A 24,279-nucleotide genomic window follows, 5' to 3' on the forward strand; every position below is an offset into this window, starting at 1 on the left:
GTAATATTTTACCAAAATTTTTTAATTGATTTATAAAAAGTTATGATAACCATTTCATGAAGTTGTTAGAACTTTTAGAGACGAGAGTATTTTTTCGAAAACCGAATTTAGCAGTTTCTTGAAAACTTTCTTAAAATATTCCTAACCCTAAAATATTGCTTTCGTCAGAATTATACTAAATTGTCGAACTTTTTAAATCTTTTCTTATACGTTTTGTTGACAATTTTAAGTACACGAATTAAAAAGAGTTATTCACAACTAAAGTTTCATCGAGAATTACCAGATTTCTCAAAAATCAGGCCTCCAAGAAGAAGTTAAAAAATGTTTTTTTTTCGGAGTTCTTAGAATTCGAATAACGTAAATTGATATTTTGAAACTGTTTATTATAAAAATAAAATAATTTTTAAAAGGTGGACGATACCACTACTTAGAACCCCGTTTTCACGACAATTGGGTCTGAACAACCGGAACAGACCCGGATTCTTAACCGGACAGAGACTGTCAACTGAACACCATGCCTCGAAATTACTTCAGGAATCTTTTCTGTTGCTACAACAAAAACACTACTTAAAACCAGCGTTCGAACTTTATACCGGAGAGCAACAAAAAGTATTAGAATGTGATCGAAAATCATTCAGTATCTCGGAACAAACTTATGCTCTGATAATTTTTTTTTATTTCTTGAACACTCGAGTTTAGAACTTATAGGTCCGACTATCTATCGGATAGCATCTAATAAGACAAGTTGAGCGAAAAATATAGTAAAGTTGAGCTCCTAAATGAAAGAAGCTCTGTAATTGATAAAGCACTCTTATATTATTTTAGTTACGTACATATATGTATCACAGTCGCTTAAGGAAATACCACTTCTTAGCATTTTCATATATTTTTCTATTACTTACCATATATGTATACTATGGTTTTTTTAATATATCGATAAGTATAAATGATAGCGATTTTGACCTCAGACCTTTTTTATAGCAAATAAAATTTCCTACAAATTTATCATCGCCGGTGCGAGCTACGACTTTGTTGCACTGGGCACTTTTTTAGAGTGACAATTCTAAGAAATATGCGTCTAAAGTCAAAGCGATTGCATAAAATACCTCTGATCTGTAGGAATTTAGAGATAAAAGCTCACGATTGTAGTGTATTTTCTATGGACAGTTTTTACATGCCTTGGTCCAGTTCCTAATGTTAATATTAAAGGCTTAAATTTTCAGGGAATTTTCTTTAGGGTATTTCCAAGGAAATTTCGTGAAGGGACTGAAAAAAATGAATAGTTAAAATAAAAAAACACCCTAATATATACATATATATTTCTTATACATAGCTGTAAGTATGAGTGAAAAAAAATTGCGTGCTCGCTGATTGATACGTTTTGTATGGTTTTAATGGCTTTTTACGCGTCCTTAATTGCGCTTTTTGTTTGTTGAAGGGGTGAGTGGTTGAAAGGGGAGGTCGCAGAATACTTAACCGCAAGCGATAAGCTAGTCACACAGTGTGATAGATTTTCAATTGAAATTTCGAACACGTGCTTTTCTCCCCAGGAAGCTGCTCATTTGTCGGAACCGCCGATATCGGGCCACTATCAGATAGAGTTGCCATACAAATTGACCGATCGAACTGAAGTGTTTGTACGAAAAATTTTTTTAGATCAGAAGATAATTACACAAAATTTTGCATAAATATTTGACCAAAGCAACGCCACAATATTTGGTCAAATTGTTCAGATGGGACCGTTATATCATAAGGCTGCCATACAAACTGCTCAATCATAATCAGATGTTAAGATGTTGTCGTTGTTGTTTTTGTAATGGGTACCTAATCGCCGTTAGGATGATAAAAATTAGATAGATTGTCATTAACGTCATCCATCGGTAGGCTCAAGAAACGTACTGTTCCGACGGGGACCATAAGGAGAAAGGTATCAAATGTGTATGGTTAGCAGGGCTTAGAAAGAGGCGACTAGTGTCCTACGGGGGCTCATTGCACGCTGGACATATGTTTGATATGTCCGGGTTTATTCTGAAAAAGTAGGAGTTGACGACAGCCTTAACCCACGGCGCTTAAAAGCACAGCGGATCAAATCAATGCTTTGATCAGCGCAATGAATGCTGAAATGGTCCCCACTAAGCACCTTGGTCGAGTTCGAGGTCCATGCTTTGGGTCCGGCACCCGGTTGCAATGCAACTCCACATTCAACTGACAAAGTCAGTTCTTTCTAATCTGCTACAGTACGAATCTACGATTGGGTCACTCTCGTGGCAACTCCAACCCTTCATCTGCAATGAGTCGTAGTTTGACTACAAGTAAGCCATTCACTGAAAGAGAGCCGGTGTTAATAACTCCAGTATGAATGGCGTATTGTTTTATGTATCGATGTAGTTGAGTAAGGACTTCTTCTTAAAAGGCAGTTCCGCTTCAAGCAGGTGCAGGAATGATTTCTGCGAAGGCATTCCAGCAGTAACTGCTTGGAGAGTTCACTATGCTCCTCAGCTGGGGCATAATGATGCATTCTGTCGAAGTCTGGAGTGCAGTAGTAGTGTACCTTCCTCGTCTCCAGTGCATCTAGGCGACCATATTGGTGCGGCGTAGTTAAGGACCGGCCGACCGATTGCCATATATGTTGCCAGCAACGTTTCTTTGTCTTTTCCCATTTGCTGCCGGCTAGAAATTTGAGGATTTTGTTGACAGTCGGAATCTTAATGCCATCGACTGCAATATTAAGGTCAAGTCTGTACTCCTTCGTCCAGTTTGTGAATATGGTCTCTGTAAATTTAAAGGGGGAGAGGGTTAGGTTTCGTCCAATGAAAAAGCAAGGAAGATCGGAGAGATAGACGTTTAAGTTTGAGCACATGCAATCAATTCCATTGACCGTCGTAATTATTGTGGAATCATCAGTGTACGAGGCGATCGAAATGATAGCTTTGTCTAACGCTGCAAGGATCGTCCTCTCTCAGGGTTGAGGCCATGAACTAGATTGTTAATTTTTACATTTTCAAACATTTGCATCATGGAAATATTTTTCAATATAAAACTGTTTGGCAAAATATTTATCTCGTAATGTGAAATATAATATTGGGTAGTCGAAAAAGTCTTTTCGTATTTTTTCAATACGACATCTATTCGTATATCTCTGGTCCAAAAGTTGAAGTTTGATTAAAAATATGAGGTATCGAAATTATAATAATTAAATTTTATTATGTCAGAAAATATTTCATCTGATCTTTTCCGAAACTTCTCACATTTTTGAAAAACATAAAAATTTCAACAAAAACAAATCCTAACCCTAACCTAACATAGCTTGCGCCAAGCGAATTTATTTTTCTCAATTACTAAAAAATTATTTTCTACTGTTTCTCGAATAATTTAACCAAAACAAATTTTCTCTTCTTCCTTGAATATTGAAATAAATACCACACATATTTATATTCAAGTCTTTTTTTATTAAAAGTAACAAATATTATAAGTAAATCAATACAATATGCTTCTACTTAAGCTAAATAAATATTACAATTGCTACTAAATTACAGTTGCTCAAATGATATGAGGTCCTTGCAAGCACGTTTGGCGGTTACCACGGCGTATGCGTAACTTTTTATACGAGCCAACTCGCACTTTTTGTTTATTTTTAATTATAAAAAAACTTAAAATTAGTTAATAAAATATAAAACAAGTCTAAACTACTAAAACTGAAGATAACGCTTCTATATCTAGCAACTGCAACTACAACCACACTTAGTTACAACTACTTACAATTAACTTTATGGAAGCCTTACGCTACTAACTCTACTAAGCTAGACTTAGATATGCTTACAATCGATTTCCAAATTTTTGTTGTTGCTGTTGTCCGCAAATAAACCAAACACGCATCCAACATGTTTGTTGCCCGCTGCCAACATACAGACAAACTGCACCTAACTAGTTTGCTGCTGACGGCCTAAAAGTATGCTTGGAAATTATTGTTTAGTGAATTAGTGCTACTTAAATGCTTATTGGCGAGTTTTTCTTTCACTGATTCTTGTAAAATTTGTGCGCTCCGTATTATTAACTTGAACTAAAGTGAAATTATATAATAAATATGCTGATTTTCTATATTCCACATATTTGCTATTGTATTTGTTATAACTAGACTTAATTAATTTGTAATTTTATTAAGTACCGTTGCTTAGCTTAGACCGATGTTTCGTAAATGACAATTTTTAAGACTTTGGGCTTGTTCTCTTGCGCTTCTTTGACCTCCTTGAGCAGCGCATTGGTGATGGCTTCCAGCGCGGCGATGTCGGCGTTGTCCTTCTTCGTGCCGGTATTCCATTTGGGCATTGAAACCTTTTTCGTAGAGATGTGAAGATAATAAAATAAATTTTTTTAGTTAAGATAGTTTTATGAGGCGCTAATAAATATGTTTTTAAGGCTTATTTGAATACATGATATGCAGTAAAAGCTTAAGAAGTGGAAGCTCTAAAATTCTGCGAGCTTTTTATGAAAGCTTCAGCTATAAATTAAGCTTATAAATATAATTATGGCTAGTTAAAGGAAAATGTATACATATTTTTGTAATTAAATTTTACTAAATTGCAAGCTTGAGCGATTTTAAAGCAGAGCATAAATTTCAAGGTCATGTTAAAAGCTTAGGCAAGCAGCCGCTTTTTATATTTTATTAAAATATTTTGATTGTGAATTCTTTGATTTTTTTATACTGCTTTTTTATATATATTTCAAAGCTTGGCGCCAAAAAGTAGTCTAAAAATATATTTCAATTTACGTAAAAGCATTAGGTAATTTCTGAGGCTCAAGTAGTAATATAAGTTTTTCGTAAAGTATTTGCATTTAGTACAGCGCGCCTACAGTGCAAACTGATTGGGATAAAATTATTTGAATTTTTTATTTTAAAAGTATACGAGGTGTGCTCGAAAAGTTTGGCGAGCTTTCACTTTCACATTAATTTATCACTAATAATTCAAACTTTCTTGATACGCCGCCAATTTCGCTATCTTTGATTTCTTTTCCAACCCTACGGTCGGGTTATTGTTCAGAGAAGTACTAGAAATAGTCTTCCTTCTTGTATCTTCATTCACGGGTGAGGCCGGAATCACTGCTATACACGGCAGTTAAAGTTTTTGTTTTATTTAATAATATATATAGTAGAAATATCAGAAATGGCATCGTAATGGTCGACTTTTTTTTTTTTTTCAAAACATTTCAGAATTTGTTGTTAAAAAAACAATATTTTATAGAAATATTAATTTCAAAATAACATATTATCCCAATCCCTTTTCACTGTCTTATGTCGCATTATTTACAGTTTTTAAAACGTAAAATAACCTGATAAGCTTACGGGTAGTAATTTCTTTAATTTTACATCATCTACAGAACGCTATAGTATGGAAGTTAAAAAACAATTGAAAATAGATTTCGAAACATGTGATTAGTAGAAAGTGTTAGTAACGACATATTATATAAAATGGGGAAATATTTAAAAATAAAATACAATTATTAAAGGCTCTATACAAATAGCTACAAATGTATTTTTTTTATATCTAAAATCGATATAATTGAATAATTGGCATTAATTAAAAGTATTTAAGAGTTTGAGGTAAAAAATTTGCTCAGATAATAAATACTATATGTATGTACAGTCACGAACTACCAAAATATTGAAATATTTTCAGAGGTATCTTTAGAGATTGTAAAAAATTATTGTCTACCCGAAACGCAAATCAATTTTTATGTTTGAGAACACGTACACGGAGATACAAAAATATATGCCGAAGGTCGACTGAAGTTGTTAAATTGATTTTCATAAATTCAGACCTTTTTGTGATTATATTTCCATTGCGAATTCACCGAAATTCAGTTTACTTTCAGTTCAACTACAAGGTGCGTTCCAAAGCAAACTCTTTACTTAAGACTTTTTGAATCTAGCGCCACCTGGTGGCGCCATCTATATGTCGTTTGGTGCGTTAGAATTTGCTATCTTTATCGATCGTGCGAATTTCTAGACATTTCATCCATTGCAAGTGAAGTTATTGCGTTTTAAGTGTCAGTATGTTTGTGTGATCGGTACAAAAATGAGCTTCGAACAAAGAGCCAACATTAAATTTTGTTTAAAATTGGTAAAATTTTTACCGAAACATTTCAATTGATGAAAAAAGTTTATGGCGATGATTGCCTATCCCGCAGCAGAGTGCAAGAGTGGTTTCAATGTTTTCGTGAGGATACAAATGACGATCAACATGTGGGCCAATGAATTTATATAAAATCGGAAATCCGTGATCACCGGAAATTCCATCGAAACTGTGCGTGAATTCATCAAAAATTCATCAAAAATCAGCCGAATTCATCATTGAAATTCATGAAAATCGAATTGCACAAATATCGATTTATCGCATTTTGACCGAACTTTTGGGCTTACGAAAGGTGTGTGCACGGTTTGTGCCGCACAAATTGACTGACGACCAAAAATTGCTCTCATAGATCGACGCTTGTGACCGATTATTTGACTAAAAATTATAATTTTAACTAGCAACCTCTCCCTATATTCACCTGATATGACACCGTACAAATTATATTCTACCTTGATGAAACCCATATAAAGGTTAGGTTAGTTTAGGTTTTGTAGCCTAAGAGTATAAACAGTGTGATACCAAAAATTGCTCAAGTTGAAATGAACCTTGAGATACAAGTACGAGTATAGACGAAAGACCATGTAAAGCATGCTGTGTCGTTTAACAGGATGAAGTTTTTATAAATCAGCAAGAAAATCGTCAATGGCAGTTGCAGTTAGAGCAACCAATAGTGTTCGCATAAGATAGCACGATGAGTGTGGGAATTCAACTGAACTCTTTTAAAGAGAGTAAATTGGTTTAGGTGTCGGTATTGGAAAGTAGATAGAACTGTCGGGATTTTATTAGAGAACTCATCAACAAAGAATAAGCCATAAGATTAAGAGCTGTAATATGCCACTAATCCTCCATTATTATCTGAATTCGAGTTTTAACAAACTTTTTCATTAGTACGCTATTTACATATTTACATTATGAAACATACATTCACAGTTATATAGTAAGCCATAATATAATTATTTCTTTTAACCAATAATCCATATTAAAAAGTAACTAAAACTATTGGCAGTAGTTTTTGTTTATCGAAAGGAAAAATCCATAAACTCTCTGTACAATTAAAATTCCCCGCCAACCTTCCTTATATATGAGCGAGTACAAATACACAAACATACATACCGTTAAGACTTTTTGCAAGGCCATGTAGTCCAAGCCATAGCCAGCAGTTTCGCCTAGACGCCGCAAAGTCTCCGCCATCGGACCGGAAAGTTCCTAGCAACAATAAAAAAGGCAAAAAAAAAAAAAAAACAAACAAGAAAAACAAAAAGGCAGATGAAAAACGAATTGGAAAAAGAGCGCATACGCGTAGACAATAACAAAAGCGAACAAAGAAGTAAAGTGATACAAAAGTTTCATAATTGATTTAGCGCAAACGCTTCGAGAATTTATTGCCATGCAGCTAATAATAACCGTTACGCAGCATGCAACACTCACTTGCAGCTTCGCCCAACTGGTGGCATATTGCCGGCGCACCAGCTCGATAATGGTGGAAGTTAGCGCCAGACCGATGAGAATGTATAAAGTGCAGAGCAGCATGTAATTCGGTTTTTCTGCAAAGATGAAAAAATAAAAAGAAAATAAATTCAATTGTGATGATAATGAGCGGAAGAGTGACGGGAGAGAAGAAGTGAGAAAAGCGCCAAAACATGATAGCTGTACATACTCGGCACTAAATCGCCGAAACCGATGGTTGTCATTGTGATGAAGCAAAAGTAGAAACCGTCAAAGAATGTCCAGTCATCTTCCCACAGCAGCAGCAACCAAGCGCCCGCAGCCAAGTAGACGCCCAGAAAGCAAACGGCCAAAACGGCGTAGAACCATGTTTTGCCAATGAAATTCGTAAAGCTCGGAAATTCTGTGTAAAAGATGTTATAAACGGAAAAAATAAGATGAGAGAAATATAAAGGATGCGCTACTGGACTACACTTATGGACAAAATAAAAAGTGCAGTTGCTATAATATTAGTATTAGGAAGATGAGACGAGACTCTTGGAGACTGGTCTCTGAATATCCATAGTAAGACTCCGTTGAATGAGGTAGAAGAATCCGGGCCTCTGAAATACTATTCGACGGCACTTAGAACATTATCTAGAAATAGTTTTCAAACCCTTAAAGATCATCACCTCACCGTTCTCAGTAAGTGTCATCTTACCGCAATACTCTTACGTCCTAACCCTGGATCTCTGGCGCGAGTTGACTTAATACGGACCGCAAGATATTCACTGAACTACTTGTTCTCAGTAAGATTCACCTCAGCGCAACGATGCATTGTCGAATAGGCGTGCATGAAGCTGATAATCTTAACGGACGCAAACTTTCAAGGCTTTGGAAAATTTAGGTACTTTCTCCGCCCATACCTAGCATATTCAGGACTGAGGTTGAGATACATCGGCAGTCGGCGAATCTGATGCAACTGATATTAGCCGTTTCAACAAATTTATTTAAGTTTTATTATTTTTGTGGGTCTTTGCGTTCACTACTTAGGAGTATTTGAGTATCACAATGGACCGGTGTTCTCAGGCATCCAAATGGGATACCTGTTTCGAATCGACATTTTATTCTAACTTAATCCACGACACTTCTGTACATTGAACATTGGTTTAGATTTTTGTCAAAATAAGTCTCTAAAAAAGCAGGGTAAATTAAAAATTCTGATTAGAGTCTTAGAATATTTGTTGAGATAGAGGCTTTATGGGATCTAAATTGATCAATTTAGTCAGGAATAAAAAAGAAATCAGAGATAGTGCTGAAAGTCTGCCGTGATGACACACAGTGCCTACTCTACATACGAAGAACGAAAAAATTCTAGAAAAAGGTTCCAGAAAATTCCACAGGGTTTGATATGAATATGTCTTCGAAATAGCTAAGCCATGTCGTCCGAATGGATGAAAACACTCCAGCTCTGAGGGTATTCAACGCAATTCCCGCCTGGGAAGCGGAGGAAGATGAAGAGCTCCACTCCATTGGAAAGACCAAGTGCAGAAGGACCTGGCTACACTTGGAATTTCCAACTGGCGCCAAGCAGCGAAAAGGAAAAGCAGGTTGTAAATTCGGCAGTAACCGTGGATTGATCTATTGATATAACTTGTAGATAATACGGATCGCTCTAAGCAATAATATAACTCAACTGTACTTATTATTTGGACCACAGCTGTATTTTACCTGTATAGTAATGAACACTTTCGCAAAGTCTTTTGTCGCACTACTTACTTGGCATATATTTGCCCAACACCGAGACGGCCGTCGCGAAGAGCCGGCCCCAATCTGCGATGACGGTGAGCGTAAATGGAATGCCGATCAGAGCGAAGCAAATGCAGAAAGCACGTCCGCCCGTCGTTACGGGCACTATATTGCCATAACCTAAAAATAACGGTAAAAAGTAAATATATATTTTTATGCGCCTGCAGGATGAAAACAACAACACACACATATTATATTATGTTAGGATGCAGTGCAGTGTGACGAAAGGGAAATGCGGAGCGAAAAGTTTTTCTTGTTCGTAGCATGACTTACTTCCCTTTCCCCTGAAACGCCAGACGTTTATAATGCGGCATGTGTTATATTTGTCTGCCTGTTTATTATTCATTTGTGTTTTTGTTTATATTTCAGGCGAACATCTTCATGTAAAAATAATATTTCAAATTGCTTTTGTTGTCGAGGCTTTCAGGCACAGTGGGAACTGTTGCTCTTAGCATTTCTGTGTGTGTGTGTGTATGTGTTAATCGCAGCGCTGCCTTAGCACTTACCTATTGTCGTTAACACAGTCGATGAGAAGAACACAGCTTGTAAAATGCTCCAGCGCTCATAGGGCTCTGGAAAGTCTTTATCGGCCTCAATGAGTAGACCACCCTCGGCGGCTTCCTGCACGGCCTGCGTGAGCGATAATGAGTTGTTTATTATTAATATTTACACTTAAGGGTTTAGATATGTGTGTACGAGTGGGTCGATAGGTAAATATTAGTTGATATGATATGTGTAATGGCTTTGTCTTGTTTCGCGAATTTACATAAATTATTATTTTTTTTTGTGTTTATATATATATGTATTATAAACATTGAGAAATTACTGAGCTTAAAGCTCATTTGCTGGGGTTTTCTTATTTCTTTCGAATAATAGCGGGATTCTGTAAGCAGTCTCTAATCTCTGTTTGAGACATTTTGTGGTAAAATCTCAATTTGTGACTAGTTACTATTCATAAAAAAGTCTCTAGCTTTAGCCTCAAAATATTGCCTCAAATTTGAGACCTGGTAGTTAGCAAGTCACAAAAAACAAAAGGACTCTTGTCTGCCATTTTGAATATACTGAGCAGAGATCATCATTAATATTAATCGATTGTAATTTTTTTATATTTTGTAAGCAACTCAAACACAAAAAGGTTAAAAATAAATCAATTTTACAAAAATTTCGAAAATATTATGAAACAAAATCAACATATAATTTTATTTTGATTGATAATTATCTTTTTTGACTATGTTATAGAAAATTTAATTTTGGTTATCGACATATTTATTTTCATCCAAGTTTAAAAGCATCTCTGAATTATTAAATGTAATAKATTTTGTGACTGTCACTTACAGAATAGCAAAATCGTCTCAAGTGTCAAAAATTGTCTCTATCAAAATTAGAGACTTGATACTGTATCACCGTACAGAATCGCACGGTAAATGTAATTCTAGTAACGCCAAAAAAAAATTCGTATCTAAATTTTTAACCCACAACTTCTCTGGTGGAGATTAAGATAGTTCTTCAGAATTAAAATTAATGAAACGAAAAGAGAGGCTTAAACTAGGTAGATAAAAGTACTTATATACTTATCATTTTGTAAAGCAATGCAATCTTCGGGTTTTTTTTGAAAAATTCTGAAAAATTTCAAAATTCAGAAAATAAAAAAAAAAAAAACAAAAAAGGCGCCAACTTTGGCTGAAATGAAGCCGAAATAACCTACATAAACAGTGTAAAAAGATCTTTATCTTGAATCTGATTGGCCGATTTGTATGACAGCTAGATGCTATAACGATCGGATCTGAACAATTTGTTTGGAAGACCATAAATTTTGTTAAATATCGTTAAATATTCCGTCATATAAAAAAGTTTTCCATACAAGGAAACGATTTTGATCGGTCAGCTTGTGTGACAGCTACTTGAATAGTAGTCCGATATCGGCGGTCCAAAAAACGAGCAGCTTCTTGGCTAGAAGAGGACGTATGCAAAACTTGAACTCAATATCTCAAAACCTAAAGTCACGTTCACGTACAAATGGACTGCGGTTATTCAACGTAGATACCTGGCGTCGATGGCTTAACATCAAAACAATGCCTCGGTAAATAAAAGGACTATTTGGTAAGGTGGAATGACACTTAAATCGTACATGGTCGGGATCGAGGCCGATATACAGGGTTGCAGCGTCCGTTAGAATAAAGGTACGCAATTTAATTATGTGAGAAACTCGGTAAATCTGCTACAGAGACGTTTGATATGATTAAGCTTATCTTTGAGTATGATGACGACACAGAGAGGCAGTCTTCCGAGTGCCACACGCCGGCGTCTCCTCGGCCAAAAAAGGAAAGAAAGAGCAAATCCAAAGTTAAAACAATGCTTTTGTTCATGCATCGCCTACCCTGAATTTATTCACCCTGGACAAGCCGTCAACGCCAAGTTCTACTTGGAAGTCCTCAAGATACTCAAACTAAGGGTCAATCGGGTCCGACAAGACCCGATTCATTATGATTTTTTTCATTGAGTTATAAAATTCATAAGAAATAAAAAATTTTCCCAAAAATAATCAAACTTTAACTGTCAATATCTTTTAAACGGTTGGGTTTACGGAAACATCGTACAGACCTTTTGGGCAGAGCATTCAAATTCCTACAAAATCTAAGCAACAAGATATTTTTTCAAGTATATATGATAATAAGAAAAAATAGAAAATTGTAAGTAGGAGGACCTTCCCGTTACAATTAAGAACTCATTATTGGAGAGGCTTCCTTAGAGGTGTCAAGGAACTCATTTTTCAGAGTACTAAACGAAAAAAAAATTTTTTTTTGAATCACCCTAGTGTATATACAAATTAGTACGAATGAAATATTGTGACATTTTTCGTTGCTTAGAAGTCATCATGTACCACAATGAGGTCATTAGCGTGCTCTCTTATCGCAAACAAAAATAAGACACAACAATAAATTATTATTATCAAATTGAGCGGCGTTTAGTGCACAAACTATTTTTTAGCTTGGATTAAACTACAAGAGCGTGAATTAAAGTGTGACTCGCATGGCAGATGATTGAAGCGATTGCCGATGTGGCGTTGGTGGTGTAATGGTCAGCATAGTTGCCTTCCAAGCAGTTGATCCGGGTTCGATTCCCGGCCTACGCACAACAAATCTTTTATATAATTTTGTTTCGCTATTATAATTTTTAAAACACACTAATACGTAAGTAAATAAAATTGCGTCTAACCAAGTATCTCTGATAAATTGTTCATACTCGTCCCTAATAGGTCAGTGCAGTGAAGCCTTTGAAAATATATTAAATATATATAATTATAGTGGAAATATTTTGACAATTTTTTCTAAAAACCCATTCATATTCTAACAAAACCAATTTTTGGAAATTTCCCTCTTCCGGCTGTACTTACCACCTCGTATTTTGCTAATTCCTTCGCTACTAACTCGTTGAAATTTAACACATCTGTATTATTTAAAATGGTCGTGATGAATTTTTCGCGATGTGTCTTTACAACACCCTTTAAATACTGTAAACGTTCCAGTTCCGCAGGACGTTCCAGTTGACGGAAGACCTGAAACGATAAAAACAAAACAACAACTATAAGAAATTTGTCTAAAGAAAGTTTATAAATATAATCTGCGTGCTTCGTGCGCTATTTTCAGCTTTTATTTACCTTCGTGGACCACAAAGCAAAATTTCGTAGAAAAAAAAAAGAAAAACAAACAAAAGGCAAAAATGCGACTGGAAATCACCAAGAATTATTCTGTGCTGTGTGCATACGGATATTTGCATGATCTCTCGCTGTGTCTGTTGCTTATCTCACGCTACTCACGGACAGCTCGTTTCAAGCAAAGTAGACAGCTGTTCGGCCGGTGGCGCGAGGGGCCGGCTACACTAAAGAGTCTATTGTGCATTTGAATGGCTTCCTGCGAATTTGACGGATTACTTGTTCATTTAGGAAAACAGAGCTGATTTGTGCCGTCGTGCTTGTGTTTTGTGCATCAAATCGAATTTTTATGAACTTATGAAACAGTAGGTTCGACTTTCGGATGTGTGAAAGCATGTGTGTGTATGTGTGTGGGGGTGTGTGTGTGTGTGTGTGCATATTTTCTATTTTCGTTTATGGTTTCGTGTTCGTTTGGCGGTTTTGTGGTAATTTTGTGTTTGAAAAGTCTTTATTGATCTTTTATACGAGTGCAGTTAGTCTGGAACTGCAATAAATACGTAATTAGGACAAAGCAGTTGTTTACACTTTACGCTTTTATTCTCATAAGTAGACTAAATTTAGTTGTAAACACAAATTTTACAACGTTAGAAAAAAAAAAAAATTTTAAAAACTTTTGAAAAAATTTAAATGTTTTTTGGATTTTTTTTTAAATCTGAGAATTGTGTACTAAGTAAAACCTTTTTGACCTCAGCATTCTTACACTCTTTGTCTACTAATAAAAGGCCAAAAAATAGAAAGCAATTATTAATAGAAATGATACCTAATCAATTTTGAACTCTGTTTTAAGAGATTAGAATTAGTGCTCTGAAAAATCTGAACCAAAAATTTAATAAGAGCGCTCAATTTGTTAGAGCCAAAAATAAAAACGGCCTTCTTTGTCTTTTTAAGAATTGTGAAATTATTGATTAAGTTTTATTGACAAAAATTTAACACAAAAACTTATCGATAAAAAAATAAAATATTGATACTGAAGCAAAGAATTCTTACTGCTTATGACGACAAGGTAAAGTCATCTAACTATCCTTACTCCTTACTCAATCGTCTGAAGCGCTTAGTTAGCGTTCATAAGCAGTTATTGAAAATTATTACGGTTATTTACATGGTTATTAATTTCAATTCTAATATGTTTTAAAACTTTCTGAGCTCTATTGCTATCTCTCGAACATTTACCTGATGATTTTCAAACGCCATATCCTTAATTTTTTTTTTAATATTTCCATCAGTTGAAAATGTCGAAAGTCGTCCAGAACGAGGCATGTCGACCGTTTTTGAAGGCTTTGTAACACTCGTACGCTTGTGTTTTTACTAAAACTGAATTACCATAAGCCTTTTCCAACAATCGCAATGATTGAGCACACGATATATGTATGTAAAAGATATAGGATTTTAAAAAAGAAGCTCAACTCTGGTCCCGCTCATATCGGAATGGCAATAAGTTGGATCTTTATTGGCATCTAGCGTTCTAGCATTGCACCAATGGGTCTCGCAGGTGCTTAGCAAACCGTGGTCTAGGATCTGTTTCTGTGCGACTGCGAGATCCTTTTAGTTCAAAGCAAAATGCCGAAGATCGATTGAAGTACTTGCCTTTAACAAAATTCATTTTGCCGTATTTGAAAAAGTTGTCAAAGTTGTGTAAAGCAAGGTGAGGTGGTAACATTCCAATGACTGAGGTCCAAACATCTCAGCAGTTTTACTTTAGACAAACTAGGAGACATACGCTAAACTAACATTAACAGCCCTAACAAATTTGTTAGAGGCTTCAAGCGCTTTGATGATTTGTGAGGGTTTTATGTTCTAAGCTGTCCAAAGGAGATCTCTGTTAGGATTAACATAGTAACCTAACACTAAGCTAAGCTAATAAGTTTATTGATCACATAATGGTAGGCTCAAGAACTCAAACATATGTGAGAAACAGAAAAATTATTAGAATAAAAAATTAAATTGAAATATCCCACAATATGTTCAGTCTAAACCATAATCGAATATTGAAAGTATTTACAAAATACATTCTAAAATTAATTTAAAGTTCGTCGGTTTTGCATGCGCAATACAGGATTTTGCTGCGACTATTATTGGATCGAGGTATAACGAAAATTTTGTAATTATCTCATCTACAAAATTTATAGCATATTTATAGTATTGTGTACGAAATCTAATGATAGTGAGAACGGATATCTAAAAATGCGCCAACAACGTCATCGAATCTAATTGTTTTGTTGATGAATGCGTTTGCCTGGCAACATTTGTCTTAATTATTGAGAAAGTGTGTGCGCAAGCTGTTATATAATATATGTAAGCAGAAACAGTGTGTATAGAGCAATTTACACTAACCAATTCATTAATCTTGTTCCATTCAGAAATAGCCCAAAAGTTATTGATATAAACAAAAGTGCGAAATTTTCGAAAAATGATTAATGGAAAGTAAAATTTCTTATTTCGTAGAATATTTATCACCAGTATTTGCGTATATACAGTAAAGTAGCTTAAGTTGATTTAAGTGGAGACGGAAAGTTTTAGAAAATAATAAAATTTTGATTTGGCATTGCGCTTTATCTCCATAAGGCGGGGGAGCTTTAAGTTACTCTTTTATTAAAATAAAAAAATAGTGTTATGCATACCTATATTACGATGGAAAGTTTTCACACTGATCACATTTGACCCGGACTGACAAAAAATTTCACATATTAAACATTTTTATTATCCACTTCGAAAAGACTAATAAGGCATGAGAAGCATGCCAACGCGAAATCCAATTTTCCGTGCACTTGTCATAAACCTCGGCTGAAATGACCTTACATGCTTTCAGCGATTTCTTTTTTTGTTTTGCTTGGTTTCGGCTCACTTTTGGACCGCTATTCGTGAGGTTGTTGGATAGATTCGATATTCATAAACACATATCTCTCCACCAGTTTGGCAGTGCGGCATGTATGTATGATCCTCGGCTACGTTGTCAAGCATCTCTTTCGCGATCTCTACTTGACGTTGCTTTTGCAAAAGTTTTCGGTTTCTTGGTCTTGGCGTTGTCACGGTTCATACCTGAAACATTAACCAAACTGAATTGAGTCGATACATAGGAGATGTTTGAGATCCTCTTCTATCCCTTTGACGCCACTGGACGATTTTGAAGCACTAATTCTTTAACTTTTTTTATATTTTTGAATCACATGAGGTAGGTCTTCGATGACTTCATGATCTTTGATTGATTGATTGATTTGATTGATGAAGCCATTTGCCACTCCAATACTTGTGTTCGTGATAAAATTGACTCCTCAAAATACTTCTGCGACACTTTTAACAACTCCTTCGCAGTGATTTCATTTGAAACACAAAATTTCAACCAAACTCGTTGTTCAAGTTTTTTTTCCATGGTAATAATCGTCAGAAGAAACGTTTGCGTCATAAGCAACTGCCGTTCGCATCGCAGCCGGGTCTACGCTACTCGAACGGAACCGATTGTTAACTAGAATTCTGCCGCTACAACAACAACGTACTAATTGTCAAATAGAGTTCAAACATAACAGGAACACAGGAAGTTGTGAAAATCTAGGGTAAAATGTTTTTCTTTTTATATGGACCAGTCCGACTCAAATTTGATCAGTTGGTATAAACTCTTGAAATAACTGGTACTCCATACAATAAGATTTAAAAAATTTCATGCTTTAATTTTTCATATGTTCAGGGAGCACCTTGTTGTTTTCATATTTCTAGTCACGTGACATCATTGAAAGAAGCGGAGAAATCAATAAAAAAGTCACGTTTTTGCTGGCACCCCATAGGCCAACTGTTAATAACCATAAGCATAAAAATGTGTAGACTTCTTTGCATAATATATAAATATATTTTTCTAGTTGGAAACAAAAACACGCGCGTCTTGTAATGACCTCGGTAAGGTACTTACATGCTCACAGCTGAATGTCTAAAATATCTAAATAATAAATATATGAGTAGGTGTGAACTTATAGGAATTAATATGCGAGACGCCTTTTCTTCTTATGTGGTTTATTCAATTTCTTGTATGAATCTTAGATATGCCGGCTTGTTATCCGTGAAAAGGAATAAATACAACATTTTATGTCGTTAAGGCGAGTTTCGAGATCTCCGTTTCAATAAGATAACAAACAATAATAAAAAACATTAAATTAGATAAAAAATAAAATTAAAAAATACTTGGCAACCCTATGTTAGGATGTAAATACTGCAAGCAATATTTTTTTTTTTTAGTAAATAGGAGATCGACTAGTAAAGCTGTACAACAATGCCCCTCACAATTTTATTAGGTGCTACTGTAAACTCCTTTACCTAAAAATTTTTGAGGAGGGTTGCCACCTTTTATTATTATTTTTGAACATTTTCATATTCAATTCATAAAAAGAAGTAAGCACTACAACACTAACTGATGAGATACACCAAATTGTCAATGGAAGACTAAAAAAGTATAGTGATTTTGAGGAATGTAGCCAACTGTTTTAAAATTGTACTTCAATAGATTTTCGTAATCTTGATATTTTAAAAGTTTAAATATAAGATTTCAATGTGGAATGCAAATAAAAATCTTAAAAAAAGCTCTTTAATCAAACTATTTGCTGAGGAGAGTGGCCACATTTTTATAATTTAACTTCAGTAAAATTGATAACGGTTATGCCGCATTACAATATAAATATCAAATTAAAGTGATTTAAGAGCTAACTAAGCTTGCATTAAACTAAAAATTTGAGAAGAGTTGCCACATGCTTATATTTTTAACTAATTTGAGTTCCTAAAGTAAGTTAAGCGCTACAACACCGCAAAAAAATTAAAACAAAAATTCAAAACAAAAAAAAAAAACGAATTTTATTTTAACTATTTTCTAAAGAGTGGCCACCTGTATAAAAATTTAAATTCAGTAAAATCGACAAAAAAATGTAATATTCCAATATGGATAACAAACTTAACCGCTTTATGAAAAATTAGAGCTGAAAATATTTTCTGAGAAGTGTGGCCACCTGTTTAAAATTTTAAATAAAACGAACACAATGTTAACATAGTATGACAATATAGGTAACAAACTAGTGTGCTTAAACAAGGCTTGTCGTTGGAATTAATTTCTGAGAAGAGTAGCCACCTGTTTAAAATTTTAATCTCAGAAAAATTAACGTTAATATAATATTAGAGTAGCGTAACAAATGAAAGTGGATTATAAAAGCTTAAACTTAGAATTATTTTCTGAAAAAAGTTGCCACATGTTTTAAATCTAAAATTCAATAAAAATGATTAATTAAACTTAATATTACGATAAGAGTATTAAACTACACGGACTTAAAAAACATGTATTATAACTTACTTTATTTTTTTAAGAGTGGCCACCTGTTTAAAATTAAACCTCAATAAATTTGATAAAGCGAACATTAAATTGCAATTTGTATATCAAACCGAACAGCTTTACGAAAGTTTACAACTGAAAAAAATTTTAAGTGAAGAGTGGCCACCTATTTTTAAATTGAATAATTGAAAAGAATTAAGAATTGAAAATATTTCTGAGTAGAGTGGCCATCTGGCAGAAACTTATTTACGTATTTTTAAATAAATTTCATCACTTTATTTTATTTCATGAAAAATCAGAATTTCATCAATAATTAAATTAAATGCATACAAAATTCCTTGACAATGAACTCACAAGTTTATTCTGCATATATAAATATTTAACAAGACAAATCGCAAGAATTTCTGAAAAACATTTCAATTTTCGAAAATAAACAAAAAGTCATTACTAAATCAATGCTTGATTGCGAACACGCCCACATGGGGAGTATATAACTCAAGTGATGTAAAATCAATAAACTAATCGACTTTTCTGATTGATTTGTGATGAGTTAACGGCACGCGCGCGCTCCACTTTTATGCCGTTACTTCTTACAAATTGAATTAATTGTAAAATTTTGTTTAAATTTCGCTTTTAAATGTTGCTAATGATTTGAAATTGTTTACAACAAACAAAATGCCTAATTAATACATCTCTATTATAAAATATTGGCCAAATATTGAGCATTGGCATAATTAAAATAATTGATGTTTCTTGTGAAAATCCCAAATACGCGAAATAAAGAAAATAACAAAAGATTTCACAGATTTTCAATATCTTATTTTTATTTTTTCGCGGTAAATTTTCGCAAAAACACAAATGTGTGTTTATAATAAAAAAGTATTTGCACCTTTTCTGTTCTGTTCGAAAATTGTTGATTGATTTGCCCGAGAAGAGTGGCAAGAGAATGTTTCACTTTGCTTTTCAATGAAAACGTGAAAATGTGTGAAGGTGTGAGGTTAGGGATGAATCACGAACATCTCCAGCACTTATTGATTTACATTATTGCCACGAGCAGAGTTATGCATGCGTGAAAGATTTTACTGATTTTTAAAAGTGGGAAGAGTGTAGTGAACTCACATTTATTTGTGGAAGACTTTTACTTAAGAAAAATGTGGTCCATTGCTTTTGTGATGTATTATGAGGAATAAAAATTGTATAAAATTATGTGAGCGATTCCGCTTAAATTTACAGGAAACCTAAATGAGGGTCCGGTCACCACCTTTGATAAGAAAACAAAAATATTCAATCTATTTCACTTTGTATGTCAAAAAAATAGAGGCTGGAAGTTTGAAGCTGATGATGAAAATTAGAAGCTTGGTTCAAAATCTTAACAGTAATAAAACCGCCTTCTTTTTGGTGTATGCACAGCACTAGCTTTATCCATAAAAACTTGTCAGAAAGAATAATTTCTCTATGGCTGAGGGACTGTTCTCCGCCATATTAAATCACTCCTACTAAATATAATAATAGTCTGATACTTGAAGGAAAAGATATTACCAAATATTTAGGCAGAGGTAGGAAAGTTGAATATCACTATACATATGTGACGATGGTAGAACACTAACTCTTCGACTCAGTTTCAGATGTTCAACGAAAATACAAGCGGTTGACTAAACGACTCCAAAACTATACCGCCATTAGCTCCCTTTATACTGGGTAGTCGAAACAGTATTTTCGTATTTTTTCAATAGATGGTGTCGTAGTCGTATATCTCCAGTGCTACCAATCACATTGTGTCATACCATACGTATATTGTTGGAAAGGTGCGATTTTTAGCTCCATKAAGCCACAAAATGAATTCGGCGAAGTTGAAAAAATAGTTACAGCTTTTCAAAAATGAGTGAAAATAATGTAGAAATTCGCTTTATTTTGACATTTTTGTATAAAAATGTGGCATTCTTCACGAAAGTCACCAATGAAATTTGTGAAGTTTACAGAGACGATGCTGCATCAGTTCGTGAAGCACAACATTGGTTCGCTCGCTTCCGTTCTGGAAATTTCGTTGTGAAAGTTGCACCTAATTCCGGTCGATCTATCGTTGAAAAAATAGACGAAATTATGGCAAATATTGACCAGGACCATCACACAAGTATCCATAACTTCTCTAAGAAACATCACATTCATCATCAAACGGTTTTGAACAATTTAAAAAAGGCTGGCTACAAAAAGAAGCTCGATGTTTGGGTATCACATGAATTGTCTGTGAAAAATTGAATGGACCGAATTAACATCTGCGATATATTGCTGAAACGAAATGAAATCGAGCCATTTCTGAAACGAATGGTACCAGAAAACTAAAAGTGTATCAAATGTGACAATAATGTGCGAAGTGAAGCTCAACAAATGATCGCAAAGCCAGGATTGACGCCGCGAAAGGTTATACTGAGTGTGTGGTAGGATCGGAAAGGAAACATCCGCTATGAGCTGCTCCAGTCTGGTCGAATGATTGATTCTGCATTTTACTGTCAACAACTGATAAGATTGATGCAAGCAATCGAAAAAAAAAACACCCAGAACAGATCAACCGTCTTTGATGACCAAAACTGAGAAAGCTGTGGTGGGAAGTTCTGATGTATCCATTATATAGCCCAGACATTGCGCCATCAGACTACCATTTGTTTCGGTCAATGCAGAACTCCTTTAATGGAGTGAAGTTGGCTTCAAGAGAAGTCTGTGAAAATTGCTCGTCGCAGTTTTTCGCCGAGAAACCAGAAAAGTTTTACACTCTCTAGCGGGAAAATGGAAAAGAGTACACATTTGGTTCATTAAAGTTCATAATAAATAGAAAAGAAAGTTTAAGTTTGATTAGAAATACGAAATGACTTTTTCGCCTACTCTATATTTCAAATGAAGTAAAATTGATTTAATAGACGACTTAGTGTGACTCTCTTCATATTAGAATGAACTTAATCGATCCTCTTCTTAGCTCATGATAAGTCTAATCGACTCTATTTGTATATCAAAATGAACAAAACTGACTCTTTTAGTATCAGAATGAACTGAATCTCATCTCGTCAGTTAAATTCTGTTCATATCACGATAAACTAAATGAATTCTCTTCATAGTTCATGATTAGTCAAATAGACTTCCTTCGTATTTCAATATGAAACAAATTGACGCTCTTCGTATCAGGATGAAATAAAAGGGCTCTCTTTGTTAATCAAAATGATTCAAATTGATTCTCTTCGTGGTTCAAGATAAGACAAATCGGCTCTCTCACTATCTTCGTGCAGTATGAATTGAATCGATTCCCTTCGTATTGCCGAATGAATCAATTAAACTCTCTTCATATCGGGATGAGTATTGACTCTCATTCTCTTTCAAAAATAATAAGTTTAACCTTCTTCGTAGTTCAAGGTTAGTTAAATAGATTCTCTTCATATTTCGCGATGGGTCAAACCGGTTGTCCTCATATTTTAGAATCACTAAAACTGATTCTCCTCATAATATTGTAAGTTTAGTACAACCTAATAAAAATTAATCGCTCTCAAAGCTTTTCGTAGTAACTCCTCCATCCATTAAGAAATTCAACCTTACCATCGTAACACTTCTATTAGAAATCCTCATATTGCGATCAAATTCCGTAATCAAGTTTTTCTGAACGAAATGAAGCAACATTAGCTGACCGTTCAAGAACTTCTGTATACTCTTCGATTCATAAAGGACCGTTATCATCTTCAGTTGTAGAATTTTCAATCAACTATTTAATGCGTTTCAATTTCCTCTCAAATTGACACTCTCACGTTCACAAAGAAAAAATCTTGAAATGCATGCAAAGCTAACGACTAGATTTGCTTGAAAATCGCTTTTACAAGCTATGCAAAAATTCCGAGAAAATGTTTCGAGTAAATTGTCGAATATTCATGTAATAAATGCAAGTAATGTGCGCCAATAAAGGGTGTCCAAATATGCATGCAACTACAAAGGGAATTCGCTTCGTTGGCTTAATGTGATACATTTCCAAGTGAATGCAAGGAGAATATGTTGTAAATGATACATAAAAATGCAACAACAAATATATGAAAAGAAATGTAAATGCAAAATCGAAAGCTGCAAGAAAATGCAGCAAATGCATTGTGAGAATCCTCACTGGAAATTCATGCTTTGAAGTCAAGCACTCAATACATATTTCAGTACCGTTACTTACAATAAAGAACTCTCAGGAGCACCACTGAACCTATTTCCTCATAGCCCTTTGACACTTACTTCTTTTTCTGCGAAGCAACCACTCGACTTAAGCTCCGTCAGCTGCAGCAACTCAGGAATTTTCCAACAGCTGACTGCTTGAGGAAATGCGAAGCGTTTGCTTCACTGCAAGCAGATTTCATTGCATTTTACACACTGTGAATTTTTATTTTATTTTATGCCATTTTGTTTTGTTTTTATCTCATTTTGCCGGAGTTGCACTTCAATTTACAAATCTCTCTTGCATGCGATTTGTTTTGTGGCGCTAGTGTCATGTGGATCTCGGATTGAATTTGGAAATTGGTTTTGGCATAACTTCAAAGGCATTTGAATTTAAATGCGCGCGTCGAAGGATTTGGAGAATTAGTTTTTTTGTTAGGTTGGTAGTACTGCCAGTCACATTTATGTCAAATTTCGTGTCAAAATATTCGTTAGTGTTTGAGATATGTGTCGGTTTGTGAGCTGCTAAAAGTGACTTTTGAGCAAAGAATTTGCATAAAATTTTGTTTATGGAATCAATTTTCTGCTGCGGATACGTTGAGGATGGTGCAGAAAGCCTTTGGTGATGAGGCTATGTCTAAACAAATGTTTACAAGTGGTATAGTGAGTTCCAAGCCGGCCGAGAACGTGTCGAAGCCGAAGAGCGTCCAGGGCGACCATCAACCTCAACCGACGAAGCTCACGTTCAACAATTCAAAGATTTGGTGTCGAAAAACCGTCGATTAACAATTAGAGACTTTGCTGATGGAGATGGCATGGCGAAAGGCTCAGCCAATAGCATTTTGAAGGATGTTTTGGGCATCAAGCGCGTCAAATCTCGACTGGTACCGAAAACATAGAATTTTTTTGAGAAAAAGCGTCACGTTGAAGTGTGTGAAACGATACTTTCTGACTACCAGGATGTCATGAAACGCATTATAACTGGCGATGAGACTTGGATCTATGCTTACCACCCCGAAACAACGGATCAATGTAGCGAATACCGTGCCAAAAAAGAGCAAAGATCAAAAAAAAAAAAAAAAAAAAAAATAATCGCACCAAAGTCGCTCAAAAACCAAGGTCATGTTGACTGCTTTCTTCGATTATCGTGGTGTTGTGCATTATGAATTCCTTCCAATCGGTCAAGCAGTCAACAATAAATATTATTTGAACGTTATGCGTCGTTTGCGTAACGCTATCCGCCTAAAAAGGCCGGAATTGTGGAAAGACAATTCTTGGTTTAATGCACCATCCCATACTTCCCTCGTAATTCGTGATCAATTCGCCAAAAGCTCAATCCATATCGGTCCGCAACCACCGTATTCACCGGACCTAGCGCCCTGCGACTTCTGGCTGTTCACCAAACTCAAAAGACCGCTCTGGGGACACCGTTTTTATACGATAGAGGAGATTCAAGCCGCWGCGAAGACGGAACTGAAGGCCATCCCGGAAAGTGACTACAACCAGTGTTTGGAAGATTGGAAAATCCGAATACTATGAAGGGGATGAAATTGATTTTGACGAGCGGACAGACTGACGTATGGAATGACTTATTCATTTCACGTCGATATCTTGAATTGAAAACGTACAAAATGCAGTGGTACAAGAACTGAAGACGATTGACTTCACAAGCGACATCATTTCGCTCTATGAGCTCTTGAAAAGTTCCAAGAAGATCCGACATTTTCGAGTCAAAC

At 34.9% G+C, this 24,279-nt stretch overlaps 1 protein-coding gene and 1 non-coding gene across 2 annotated transcripts in view; one reads left to right on the plus strand and one right to left on the minus strand.

Moving 5' to 3' along the window:
- Positions 1-3,531: 3,531 nt before the first annotated feature.
- LOC108977249 (TWiK family of potassium channels protein 7-like) overlaps positions 3,532-24,279 on the minus strand; it is a 41,060-nt gene continuing 20,312 nt past the window's right edge. The window contains exons 2-8 of the mRNA XM_018946854.1: positions 12,760-12,921; positions 9,872-9,995; positions 9,336-9,485; positions 7,789-7,980; positions 7,560-7,675; positions 7,245-7,337; positions 3,532-4,332 (exon numbers count right to left, since the gene is read on the minus strand). Coding sequence (XP_018802399.1) covers positions 4,177-4,332; positions 7,245-7,337; positions 7,560-7,675; positions 7,789-7,980; positions 9,336-9,485; positions 9,872-9,995; positions 12,760-12,921 — 993 coding nt within the window. The 3' untranslated portion in view covers positions 3,532-4,176. The remainder of the gene's footprint in view (positions 4,333-7,244; positions 7,338-7,559; positions 7,676-7,788; positions 7,981-9,335; positions 9,486-9,871; positions 9,996-12,759; positions 12,922-24,279) is intronic.
- Trnag-ucc lies at positions 12,427-12,498 on the plus strand. The gene has a single exon. It is a non-coding gene; the product is annotated as a tRNA-Gly (tRNA).

This window comes from Bactrocera latifrons, unplaced genomic scaffold (genome assembly GCF_001853355.1).
Source record: "Bactrocera latifrons isolate USDA-ARS-PBARC rearing strain unplaced genomic scaffold, ASM185335v1 scaffold_86, whole genome shotgun sequence".
NCBI lineage: Eukaryota > Metazoa > Arthropoda > Insecta > Diptera > Tephritidae > Bactrocera > Bactrocera latifrons.